At 45.0% G+C, this 11,105-nt stretch overlaps 1 protein-coding gene and 1 pseudogene across 1 annotated transcript; both read left to right on the forward strand.

Annotated features, from left to right (window-relative positions):
• The first annotated feature begins 4,242 nt into the window (after window positions 1–4,242).
• On the forward strand, window positions 4,243–4,548 carry LOC123055573 (S-norcoclaurine synthase 1-like). Its single transcript, XM_044479532.1, has one exon. The coding sequence runs from the start codon at window positions 4,243–4,245 to the stop codon at window positions 4,546–4,548; it is 306 nt and encodes a 101-aa protein (XP_044335467.1).
• Window positions 4,549–5,160: 612 nt separating this feature from the next.
• Window positions 5,161–6,617, forward strand: LOC123048468 (flavonol synthase/flavanone 3-hydroxylase-like; annotated as a pseudogene).
• The last annotated feature ends 4,488 nt before the right edge of the window (window positions 6,618–11,105 follow it).

Consider the following 11,105-nt stretch of genomic DNA (forward strand, 5'->3'; position numbering starts at 1 on the left):
CAACTGAGAAGAACCGGCATAACCTCCAACATCGAAAACATCATAGAAGATGCGAGTGAACTCCGTTTTCGATGAACTCGAGCTTGTCATCAAGATGACCATAAGCTCCAAAACTCACAAAGAGAAGAACCAAACAAGAACCAATGAAGATGATGCAAGGATGCAATGGTTTGAGCTCTCTATGAACGATACGATCAAGCTACTCATCGAGAGCTCCCCTTGATAGTACGGCAATCGATCCTATAACCCGGTCTCCCACCTACCATCATGAGACCGGTAAAATAGAAAACCTATCAAGAGCAAACCTTTGCCTTGCACATGGTCCACTTGAGCTAGATGATGACGATCTTGACTCCCTCAAGTTGGACCACCTTTCTTGGTTGCGTTGGCTCGATGAAGACTAGTTGATTGCTCCCCCATGCTCCACTATGGGTGAGCCACTCTTCCGCACATCTTCACAAGTCCATTGTCACCACAATGGACGGCAAGCTTCAAGCATTTGATCTCTTCATGATGCTTCACTTGAACTTGCACACTGCAACATCTTCACAAGTTCATTGTCACCACAATGGACGGCAAGCTTCAAGCATTTGATCTCTTCATGATGCTTCACTTGAACTTGCACACCGCAACCTAACCCCATAAAGAACTCTCACGAAGATCATGGGTTAGTACACAAAGCGTAATTGACAATGCTCACCACACCATGGGATCGCTTGATCCCTCTCGGTACATCTTCTACGCTTTGTGAGTTGATCAAGTTGATTCACTCTTGACTTAGTCTTGATCAACCATGAGTCTTTTCAACTCTCTTCATTTGGATGATGTCTTGAAGATATACATGAATGATCACACAATCTTCTTTTCCAAGACATGCTTGCAATAAGCTCAACTCTCACATGACCAATCTTTGGATAATTCCTTAATAACACCTTGGTCACCACATAAACTCCTTGAAACCAACACATGAACTTCAAGAAATGCCTATGGACAAATCCTTCAAATATAACTCAAGGCAACCATTAGTCCATAGAGATTGTCATCAATTACCAAAACCAAACATGGGGGCACTGCATGTTCTTTCAACAGTTCGACTGAAGGTTCCTCTTGCAGATAAACCTCACAAAAGACTTGGAAGTGGCAGATGTTGGTTACAGAATTGGGACCGATGTCTTGAGGGCGCAGTTGGAAACTAGCCAGTACATCCCGGAAATTTTTTGAACCGGGAGGGCTAAAACCTCGTCCGAGATGATCAGCGAACACGACTACCTCTCCATCCTTGGGTGTAGGAGGATTTTCCGGGCCAGGGACCCTCCAGTGGATGACATCTTTTTTAGCTAAAGCGCCTGTTTTAACAAGATTGTTTAACTGCTCTTCGGTTACTCGAGAGGGAGCCCAATTGCATTCATAGACTTGCTTGGCCATGGCAATGGAAATCTAAAACATGATTATTGCCGGTTTAAGATTTACAGTGGACAACTACACAACAGTATAAGGATACAAGCATATTGATAAACCGGGATTGGTTATTTGTAAACCGGAGTCTGACAATGGAAACAATACAATGATGAAAGCATTGGCGGTTCAACAGGGGACTAATGGTATCTACTGGGTCATCATTTTGTATATGAAGTTAAACCGCCCAATCTGGTATTAAAGATGTATAAGTGAAGGGAAAAACAGGTTTCACGAGTTGGCATTATAATTTTGGATCTACCGCATGTCAGAAAATGAAAATATATTCAGACCTAAATATTGGTACCGAAGCAGTTGATGAAGGTTCAGATGGGATTTTCTACTTAAACAAGATGCATGGATGGAAAAGAAGGGCTACGGCTATCACCGTACAGGATAAATATCAATGTTTGAATCAAAGAGCTATTGCACAACGACGAACACCGACGAACACCGATGAACACTGAAACCCTAATGACAGATCTATGGCGGAAGGAAAGAAGGCTTACCGATGCTGATGGAAGAGCGGAGAGGCGCCGCGATTCTCTGGTGCGTTCAGGGTGATGCAGCGGCCGGAGTTGAGGCAGAAGCGAAGGTCGACGGTGGCGGCTGAGCTCCAAAGGTCGGGCAGCGCAAGGAAGAGGACGAGGTGAAGAGATAAGGGGGGAAAATGGAAAGACCCCTGGCCCTATTTATAAGGGCAGAAAGATAAGCGTCAGGCGCGAAAATCAAGGAGCCTAAATTTTGGATATAAGGCAGAGCTGTCGCTCGATTGTCGGAGGCTCGTTAATGACAGGTGACGTCACGGCGGTTTACCATGATCCTAGAAGATGATGTCACGGCGGTTTACAAGATTGTGTGAAGATGTTGAAGAAGAAATTTTCTTAAGTATTGAGGATTGACATGAACCAGTTCAAATCAATATACACATCGTAAACCTGATAACCTATGTAAACGTGGTAATTTTTTCTAGTAAGGTATTTTTTTCAAAATGATCGTAGACCCGGGCAAAATGAAGGTGAATCTGATAACCTATACACATCGTTGACCTGATAACCCACGAGTATTAACAACATGGTACTTCTGCCTAAATAGCATGATAATATACACAATGCGGGCATGGTAAATTACGCATAGACACGTGGTAACCTAGGCCCAGAGAAAAAAATAGTTGTTGAAACCACACCCCTGTTAACTTCTTTGGAAATAGAATGGTAATATATGCATCATAGACCTGATAACTCAGGTATATAAACATCATGGTAACTTTTTATCTCGGAGGCGGGGGGGGGGGGGGGGATAGTTGTTGAAAGCATACCTTGATAACTTCAATGTAAATAGTATGGTAATATACGAATCGCACACTTGACTTATGCACAAACACCATGGTAATTTTAGACTGGGGCAAAAAAAGTTCAAAACATACCCACGGTAAATTCTGTATAAATAGGTGGTAACATACGCACAACAGAGCTGATAACTCAGGCATAAACACCATGGTAACTTTGAACTGAGGGTTGTAAATAGCGTGGTACTATAAGCATCGTATACATGATAACTCATGCGCAAACACCATAATAATTTTGACATGAGGGTAGGGGGATGGGAGGAAGTTGTTTGAAAATATAGCTCCCTCCCGATAAACTCCATGTAAATAGCACAGTAATATCCACGTTGTAAACTTGATAACTCACGTACAAAACACCATTGTAACTTTGAACCAGAGGAAGGGGGAGGGGAGGAAGTTGTTCGAAAACATACCCTCGACAACTTATGTGTAAATAACGTGGTAATATACGGACCATGTGCATGATAACACACGCACAAGCAACGCGGTAATTTTTGTCCCGAAAAAACAAGTTGACAATGTACCATGGTAACTCACGTATAAAGAGGATGATAATATACATACATCAGAGCTGATAGCTTACTTAGCCCATGCCTGGTAACTATTTGCACCGAAAAAATCATTAGAACATATCAACACGTGATCTAGTTTACTATATCTCATCGTGAAAATGATTTTTCGATCGGACAGACAGTTCACGCTATAAAGATATTTTAGTTTGAAAATTGGGAAGCATCTAAGATGACATCCATTTCCCCCCTAATGCATTCAGGCATGTGCATGTGAAGCGAATGTTTGAGGAACTATTTTTTATGCCCCTATAATTCCTTTGTAAACAACATGATAACTTATGCACAACTGACATGGTAACTTGCATAGCAGACGCGTGGTAACTGTTTTCCCGGAAAAAAATCGCCGGAACATATCAACATTGGATCTAGTTTCGAAGGTCTCGCCGCGACGAATCTTTTATGTGCAAACAGTTCTTTGATCGGAGCAACGGTTCAAGCTACAAACATTTTGAATTTTAAATTTTGTTGAAATCTTTGCTGACATCAGTATTTTTGTCTCACATACATGCATGCACACTTAATTAAATCAATTAGAGCTAATTAGCACAGGAGAGTAACTATACGCTTGGCTACATGTCATTCGTATCGGGAGAAGTGGATCCGACGGGGATAGACTCGTGCGGATCTGTTGGACGTTAGCACAGTCCACTAATATGAAACGGAGAGAGTACCCTCTATCCAGACCGTCCGTTCGCACCGTGATGTGCGCATGGAATCATCACATGCCCACCTTCTGTCCGCCCCAGCGTCATTAGCAGGAGTTGACATTACGTTTCAGTTAACTTAACAGTCTGCTATATAATAGCCTGATCGATGGCCGTAACTTGATTAGCGAGACCCGTAGTGGAGAGCTAGGTAGCTACACCGATGGAGGCGGAGGCAGCCAGTGGTAGCGCCAGCGAGGACAGCTGGTCGAAGGTGGGTACATCGCTTCCCGTCACGAGCGTGCAGGCCCTGGTGGCGTCCGCCGGCGAGCTGACGGTCGACAAGATCGGACGGTATGTCCAGCCGGACATCGACGCGCACGCCGTTCTCCCCGAGCTGTCCAACGAAGTTCCGGTGATCGACCTAAGCAAGCTCTTGAGGGCCGAGTCAGCTGAAGCTGAGGCTGCCAAGCTCAGATTTGCCTGCGCGGAGTGGGGCTTCTTTCAGGTATGGTCACTCAAGGATTAAACTGCTACATAATGTCACTGTAGCTCACCTTCGATCTTTGAGATGGTTTTTTTTTGTTGATTAGGATCGTTGTGATTGTTGAAGAAGCACGGCATAGTAAACAAATAATTTTGTTCACCCGGCTTTTGCTTTTCTTTTCAAGAAAGTATATATTTAATCCCTCAACTCTTGGTGAAGATATTTAGTCCCCTAACTTTAAAACCAGAAAACTTGCATCTCTAACTCTTGAAACCAGACAAGTTCAGTCCCTTGTTTTGGCTGACTCAGTATCGCTGCTGACTCAACATGGTTTTGACCAGTCTTCATCCATGTGGCAGTATTTTTCTCTCCTCTCTTCTTCCTTCTCTGACTGGCTTACTGAGGCGAGGCATTTCATCAAACACCTTGCATGCACTGCATGCGTCTTCATGGCCGAACCCTCGCAAGTCCCTCTAGCCAACCACGATGCCTCTGCCCTACCTCGCCTGCCACCAGTACTGCTGGCCACCATGACCTTCCTGCACCTCGCTGGACATCGCGCCCCATTCTACCTCGCCGGACACCGCGGACCACGGCCGCCCCTGCTTCATTATGAGGATGAACGCAAGGAGACGACCAGGGTGACCGCGTAGGATGAAGACAAGCCTCGTGCTCGTCCTCGATCTCCTCTTCTCCACTGCCCGGGAGCACGTGATCCGGGGACCTGGGTGCGCGTGCGAGGGAACCCAGTGCAGGGGTGGCGCGCGAGGAGAAGCTCAAGAGCGCGTCGGGCATCTCCATCTGGTGCACAGGAGCAGCGGGACGAAGCAGCACCACATGCATGCTAGGCATGATAGCGGCGCTCCTGTACAACCTCTTGAAGGTGACGGTGGTGGGCGTGGTGCGGATAGTGGCGGACAAGTTGGTGCGCCGGCGTGCATGTGAATGCCATATCGCCCGGTTGTTTATGTTGAGCGCCCCATCATCGAGGACCGCAGCAGCTGAGACGACACCGAGCTGCGCTGCTCACCTGGCGAGCTGCAAGCGACATCGGGGAGAGCGCGACGGAGATGTTGATGCTGAGCTGCACTGCCCCAAGATACAACTTCCTTTGGCCTAGGTATAGTAGCCTCCTGGCGCACAGGGCGTCGGCCAACACCCGTCCGCGGTGTGGCGCATGTGCGCGAGCGCAGTGCATGCAAGGTGTTCGATTAAATATCTCAATAATACAATCTGAGAAGGAAGAGGTAAGAGAGAAAAATACAACCCCGTGGAAGAAGACTGGTCAAAACCTGATCATTGGTTCCTTATGGTTCCATTTTCTATATTTATTATTTCAACATAATATTCCAAATATTTTTTGTAACTTTTCAAGAATATTTATTTTAAAAATGTCAGTTCATTTAGTTATTTTTCAAAAATTTCAATTTATTCACAACTTCCAATTTTTTTACTTTCTTCCCTTGAATAATTTTCCTGGTATTTTTCTTCTTCATAATTTATCATATTTTTGTGCAACTTGGTCGTCACATGGGGAAATAATCACAACTTCAATTGTCATACTGCCCGGATTGTGGTCAGAGACCAAATTAGTCATCTTTCAAAAGTATAAGGTCAAAATTATCTAGTATTGGAGTTCAAAGACAAAATCTGGAAAGATACAAACTATACTTTTCTCTAAATATCAATTGATAGATCCACTCACTCCGTCCATCAAATTGTATTTGATAAGGCATTATTGTTTGTCCAATGAGTTTTCAGGTTGTAAATCATGGAATACCGGATGAAGCCATAATGGGTATAAAGGAGGACATTCAAAAGTTCTTTCAACTCCCCCTCGAAGTTCAGAATGCATATGCGCAGGACCCAGGGGGTCTTCAAGGGTATGGACAAGTGTTTGTTGTCTCTGATGATCAAAAGCTAGAATGGGCTGATAGGTTTGCCCTCTTCACCCAACCACCCCAAGCTCGCGATATGAGTTACTGGCCAAGTCAACCTCATACTTTCAGGTTAGACTTGTATGCTTGAGATATCTAGATATAAGAAGGAAAATGCCGTCCTTCTATTCTAACCATCAGATTGAGCAAATTTATTCATTTATGTTGGCCTTATTATTTCATCCCGTTTCAATGTTACACATCTCTCAAAGTAAACTACTATGATATTTTTTTTATGTTTATGCATTGGTATATATATGACACCAACCTCACCAAACAGACCTTACCACAATGACCTACAAAAGATTGTTGTCTTTATTGACATCTACCTATCCAAGATGAAAGATCGTGGATGTCGCCTAGAGGGGGGGGGGGGGGTGAATAGACACTTTAAAATAATTACGGTTTAGGCTTGAACAAATGCGGAATAAACCTAGCGGTTAATTTGACAAGCACAAAACCTACAACAACTAGGCTCACCTATGTGCACCAACAACTTATGCTAAGCAAGATAAACAACTAAGTGATAGCAAGATATATGACAAGAAACAATATGGCTATCACAAAGTAAAGTGCATAAGTAAGGGGTTCGGGTAAGAGATAACCGAGGCACGCGGAGACGACGATGTATTCCGAAGTTCACACCCTTGCGGATGCTAATCTCCGTTTGGAGCGGTGTGAAGGCACAATGCTCGCCAAGAAGCCACTAGGGCCACCGTAATCTCCTCACGCCCTCGCACAATGCAAGATGCCGTGATTCCACTAAGGGACCCTTGAGGGCGGTAACCGAACCCGTACAAATGGCAACCCTTGGGGGCGGTCACCGAACCCGTACACTTTGGCAACCCTTGGGGGCGGTCACCGGTACCCGTCAAATTGCTCGGGGCGATCTCCACAACCTAATTGGAGACCCCGACGCTTGCCCGAAGCTTTACACCACCAACCGACTAGGGCGCCCAAGCACCCAAGAGGAACAAGCTCAAGGGCACCAAGCACCCAAGAGTAATAAGCTTCTCAACTTGTAACTTCCACGTATTACCGTGGAGAACTCAAACCGATGCACCAAATGCAATGGCAAGGGCACACGGAGTGCCCAAGTCCTTCTCTCTCAAATCCCACCGAAGCAACTAATGCTAGGGAGGAAAATGAGAGGAAGAACAAGAAGGAGAACACCAAGAACTCCAAGATTTAGATCCAATGGGTTCCCCTCACATAGAGGAGAAAGTGATTGGTGGAAATGTGGATCTAGATCTCCTCTCTCTTTTCCCTCAAAAACTAGCAAGAATCCATGGAGGGGTTGAGAGTTAGCAAGCTCGAAGAAGGTCAACAATGGGGGAAGAACACGAGCTCAAAGGATAAGGTTCAATGGGGAAGAAGACCCCCTTTTATAGAAGGGGAAAAATCCAACCGTTATGTGCTCAGCCCGCACACGAGCGGTACTACCGCTCTGGCGGAAGAAGCAGGGAAAAGGAGCAACCAAACATGAACCTTGGGGCGGTAGTACCGCTTATAAGCGGTACTACCGCGCACCCCAGCGGTACTACCGCTGGAGGAGCAGAACACGGGACAAAAATGCAGTAGCGGTACTACCGCCCGACCGGAGCGGTACTACCGCTTATAGGTGGAACTGTCGTGCCTTACTGCCGTGCAACTACTGCAAAACTCGACACGAAAAATGCAAGACCCAAAATCGAGGCGGTACCAGCGCGGAACCGTAGCCGTACTACCGCTTATGGCCATAGGCGGTACTACCGCTTTGGACAGCGGTACTACCGCTTGGGGCGATAAGCGGTACTGCCGCTCTGGCCGCGGTACTACCGCTAGGAAACCAAAACTGCCATAACTTCTGCATATGAGCTCCGAATTGAGCAAAGTCAAGCTTGTTGGATAGAGGAAGACGAGTAGCATCAAAACAACGGCTGGTTATAGTAAGAAGAGGCAGGGGAGGTATGCCAACAAATAGAGGAGTGAAACCTCCAACTGAGAAGAACCGGCATAACCTCCAACATCGAAAACATCATAGAAGATGCGAGTGAACTCCGTTTTCGATGAACTCGAGCTTGTCATCAAGATGACCATAAGCTCCAAAACTCACAAAGAGAAGAACCAAACAAGAACCAATGAAGATGATGCAAGGATGCAATGGTTTGAGCTCTCTATGAACGATACGATCAAGCTACTCATCGAGAGCTCCCCTTGATAGTACGGCAATCGATCCTATAACCCGGTCTCCCACCTACCATCATGAGACCGGTAAATAGAAAACCTATCAAGAGCAAACCTTTGCCTTGCACATGGTCCACTTGAGCTAGATGATGACGATCTTGACTCCCTCAAGTTGGACCACCTTTCTTGGTTGCGTTGGCTCGATGAAGACTAGTTGATTGCTCCCCCATGCTCCACTATGGGTGAGCCACTCTTCCGCACATCTTCACAAGTCCATTGTCACCACAATGGACGGCAAGCTTCAAGCATTTGATCTCTTCATGATGCTTCACTTGAACTTGCACACTGCAACATCTTCACAAGTTCATTGTCACCACAATGGACGGCAAGCTTCAAGCATTTGATCTCTTCATGATGCTTCACTTGAACTTGCACACCGCAACCTAACCCCATAAAGAACTCTCACGAAGATCATGGGTTAGTACACAAAGCGTAATTGACAATGCTCACCACACCATGGGATCGCTTGATCCCTCTCGGTACATCTTCTACGCTTTGTGAGTTGATCAAGTTGATTCACTCTTGACTTAGTCTTGATCAACCATGAGTCTTTTCAACTCTCTTCATTTGGATGATGTCTTGAAGATATACATGAATGATCACACAATCTTCTTTTCCAAGACATGCTTGCAATAAGCTCAACTCTCACATGACCAATCTTTGGATAATTCCTTAATAACACCTTGGTCACCACATAAACTCCTTGAAACCAACACATGAACTTCAAGAAATGCCTATGGACAAATCCTTCAAATATAACTCAAGGCAACCATTAGTCCATAGAGATTGTCATCAATTACCAAAACCAAACATGGGGGCACTGCATGTTCTTTCAACAGTTCGACTGAAGGTTCCTCTTGCAGATAAACCTCACAAAAGACTTGGAAGTGGCAGATGTTGGTTACAGAATTGGGACCGATGTCTTGAGGGCGCAGTTGGAAACTAGCCAGTACATCCCGGAAATTTTTTGAACCGGGAGGGCTAAAACCTCGTCCGAGATGATCAGCGAACACGACTACCTCTCCATCCTTGGGTGTAGGAGGATTTTCCGGGCCAGGGACCCTCCAGTGGATGACATCTTTTTTAGCTAAAGCGCCTGTTTTAACAAGATTGTTTAACTGCTCTTCGGTTACTCGAGAGGGAGCCCAATTGCATTCATAGACTTGCTTGGCCATGGCAATGGAAATCTAAAACATGATTATTGCCGGTTTAAGATTTACAGTGGACAACTACACAACAGTATAAGGATACAAGCATATTGATAAACCGGGATTGGTTATTTGTAAACCGGAGTCTGACAATGGAAACAATACAATGATGAAAGCATTGGCGGTTCAACAGGGGACTAATGGTATCTACTGGGTCATCATTTTGTATATGAAGTTAAACCGCCCAATCTGGTATTAAAGATGTATAAGTGAAGGGAAAAACAGGTTTCACGAGTTGGCATTATAATTTTGGATCTACCGCATGTCAGAAAATGAAAATATATTCAGACCTAAATATTGGTACCGAAGCAGTTGATGAAGGTTCAGATGGGATTTTCTACTTAAACAAGATGCATGGATGGAAAAGAAGGGCTACGGCTATCACCGTACAGGATAAATATCAATGTTTGAATCAAAGAGCTATTGCACAACGACGAACACCGACGAACACCGATGAACACTGAAACCCTAATGACAGATCTATGGCGGAAGGAAAGAAGGCTTACCGATGCTGATGGAAGAGCGGAGAGGCGCCGCGATTCTCTGGTGCGTTCAGGGTGATGCAGCGGCCGGAGTTGAGGCAGAAGCGAAGGTCGACGGTGGCGGCTGAGCTCCAAAGGTCGGGCAGCGCAAGGAAGAGGACGAGGTGAAGAGATAAGGGGGGAAAATGGAAAGACCCCTGGCCCTATTTATAAGGGCAGAAAGATAAGCGTCAGGCGCGAAAATCAAGGAGCCTAAATTTTGGATATAAGGCAGAGCTGTCGCTCGATTGTCGGAGGCTCGTTAATGACAGGTGACGTCACGGCGGTTTACCATGATCCTAGAAGATGATGTCACGGCGGTTTACAAGATTGTGTGAAGATGTTGAAGAAGAAATTTTCTTAAGTATTGAGGATTGACATGAACCAGTTCAAATCAATATACACATCGTAAACCTGATAACCTATGTAAACGTGGTAATTTTTTCTAGTAAGGTATTTTTTTCAAAATGATCGTAGACCCGGGCAAAATGAAGGTGAATCTGATAACCTATACACATCGTTGACCTGATAACCCACGAGTATTAACAACATGGTACTTCTGCCTAAATAGCATGATAATATACACAATGCGGGCATGGTAAATTACGCATAGACACGTGGTAACCTAGGCCCAGAGAAAAAATAGTTGTTGAAACCACACCCCTGTTAACTTCTTTGGAAATAGAATGGTAATATATGCATCATAG

The sequence above is a fragment of the Triticum aestivum genome, chromosome 2D, assembly GCF_018294505.1.
Source record: "Triticum aestivum cultivar Chinese Spring chromosome 2D, IWGSC CS RefSeq v2.1, whole genome shotgun sequence".
NCBI classification, from domain to species: Eukaryota; Viridiplantae; Streptophyta; class Magnoliopsida; order Poales; family Poaceae; genus Triticum; species Triticum aestivum.

Excerpts from the sequence above, each read along its gene's own strand:
- LOC123055573 (XM_044479532.1), top strand. The coding sequence starts at position 4,243 with ATGGAGGCGGAGGCAGCCAGTGGTAGCGCCAGCGAGGACAGCTGGTCG.